The 1,025-nt window shown below is 35.6% G+C and overlaps 1 protein-coding gene across 1 annotated transcript in view; it reads right to left on the bottom strand.

The window, feature by feature from the left end:
- Positions 1 to 230: 230 nt before the first annotated feature.
- The window catches only part of LOC104490089 (diacylglycerol kinase eta-like), a gene marked incomplete at its 3' end in the record, with an annotated part of 33,945 nt that continues 33,150 nt past the window's right edge, over positions 231 to 1,025 (bottom strand). Inside the window, exons 11-13 of the mRNA XM_010132332.1 lie at positions 987 to 1,025; positions 537 to 676; positions 231 to 371 (exon numbers count right to left, since the gene is read on the bottom strand). The exon at positions 987 to 1,025 is cut by the window's right edge and continues 4 nt beyond it. Coding sequence (XP_010130634.1) covers positions 231 to 371; positions 537 to 676; positions 987 to 1,025 — 320 coding nt within the window. The remainder of the gene's footprint in view (positions 372 to 536; positions 677 to 986) is intronic.

Raw genomic sequence — 1,025 nt, 5'->3', positions numbered from 1 at the left:
GACATATATATAAAAATAATTTTTTTAGGGAGAATTTGTGACTGCTCTGCCAATGACTCCTTAACTCATTAATTTTTTGCAAATAATACAAATAACCTCTTATTATTATCTCAAATAATCTCTTATTACCTGAGATACACGCCATGAACAGATGTTAACTATGTTCAGTTAGCAGATCACAAAACATCAGTTTCTATGGTTCACACAAGCCTTTCAGTTATAAATACTACCATCCCAGAAGCTCAAAGTTAAGGATATGAAACAGCAAACGAAAATAAAAGTCCACCTGGCATTCCTCTGACTCTTCTGCAGTCACTGGAAGAATAGAAGGCTTTGCTGGTAATTTCAGTTCATATGACATTATACTCCACCTGAAAGAAATGTAATAGCTTTTAAGTTTCCAGGTTTTTAACTTTATTCTTTCTTCAACAAATTAACAAAAAGAACAACCACAGAATAACTTTAGGCCATCAGAAACCTAAATAAAAACAATTTGAATATCATGATAAATCATGTATATGCACATTTAGGTTTACCTGTCTAACATTTTGGTGCTGGCTCGTTCTAGTTTCTCCAAAATCTGAGGAAGTTGTGTGTCATCATCACAGGATCCTCCCCAACCAAGGACACGAGCAAGGTCATTTCCAGTACCAAGGGGTAACACTCCTAACTGACACTGAAACACAACACAGGAGCAAATCTACTTTTGAAAACTACAAACATACAAAACATACAAACTTTTACAAATGCTTGTTATTTTAAGCAACAAATGTTAATTTCACAGCTGATGTCTAAAGCTCGTAAATGAAATTGTGCAACCCCCATACAACTTCTCCTGTTTACACCAGCGAAAATTTTCAGGTAGGAGTAACTATTTGAGTTTGGCCCACATACAGAGATATGACAAAGAACCAAGCCAAGGAAATGCAAGCACATAAAACTAAGTCTAGTCAGTACGGTCAAGGAAAGTAAGTATGTACACTTGCCTGTTTGTGCAAGCTGAGCTTATCGATTTCTGACAAGAC

The sequence above is a fragment of the Buceros rhinoceros genome, unplaced genomic scaffold (genome assembly GCF_000710305.1).
Source record: "Buceros rhinoceros silvestris isolate BGI_N320 unplaced genomic scaffold, ASM71030v1 scaffold2863, whole genome shotgun sequence".
NCBI lineage: Eukaryota > Metazoa > Chordata > Aves > Bucerotiformes > Bucerotidae > Buceros > Buceros rhinoceros.
Note: the sequence above shows the minus strand (reverse complement) of the source record. Positions and strands in the feature narration are given on the sequence as shown.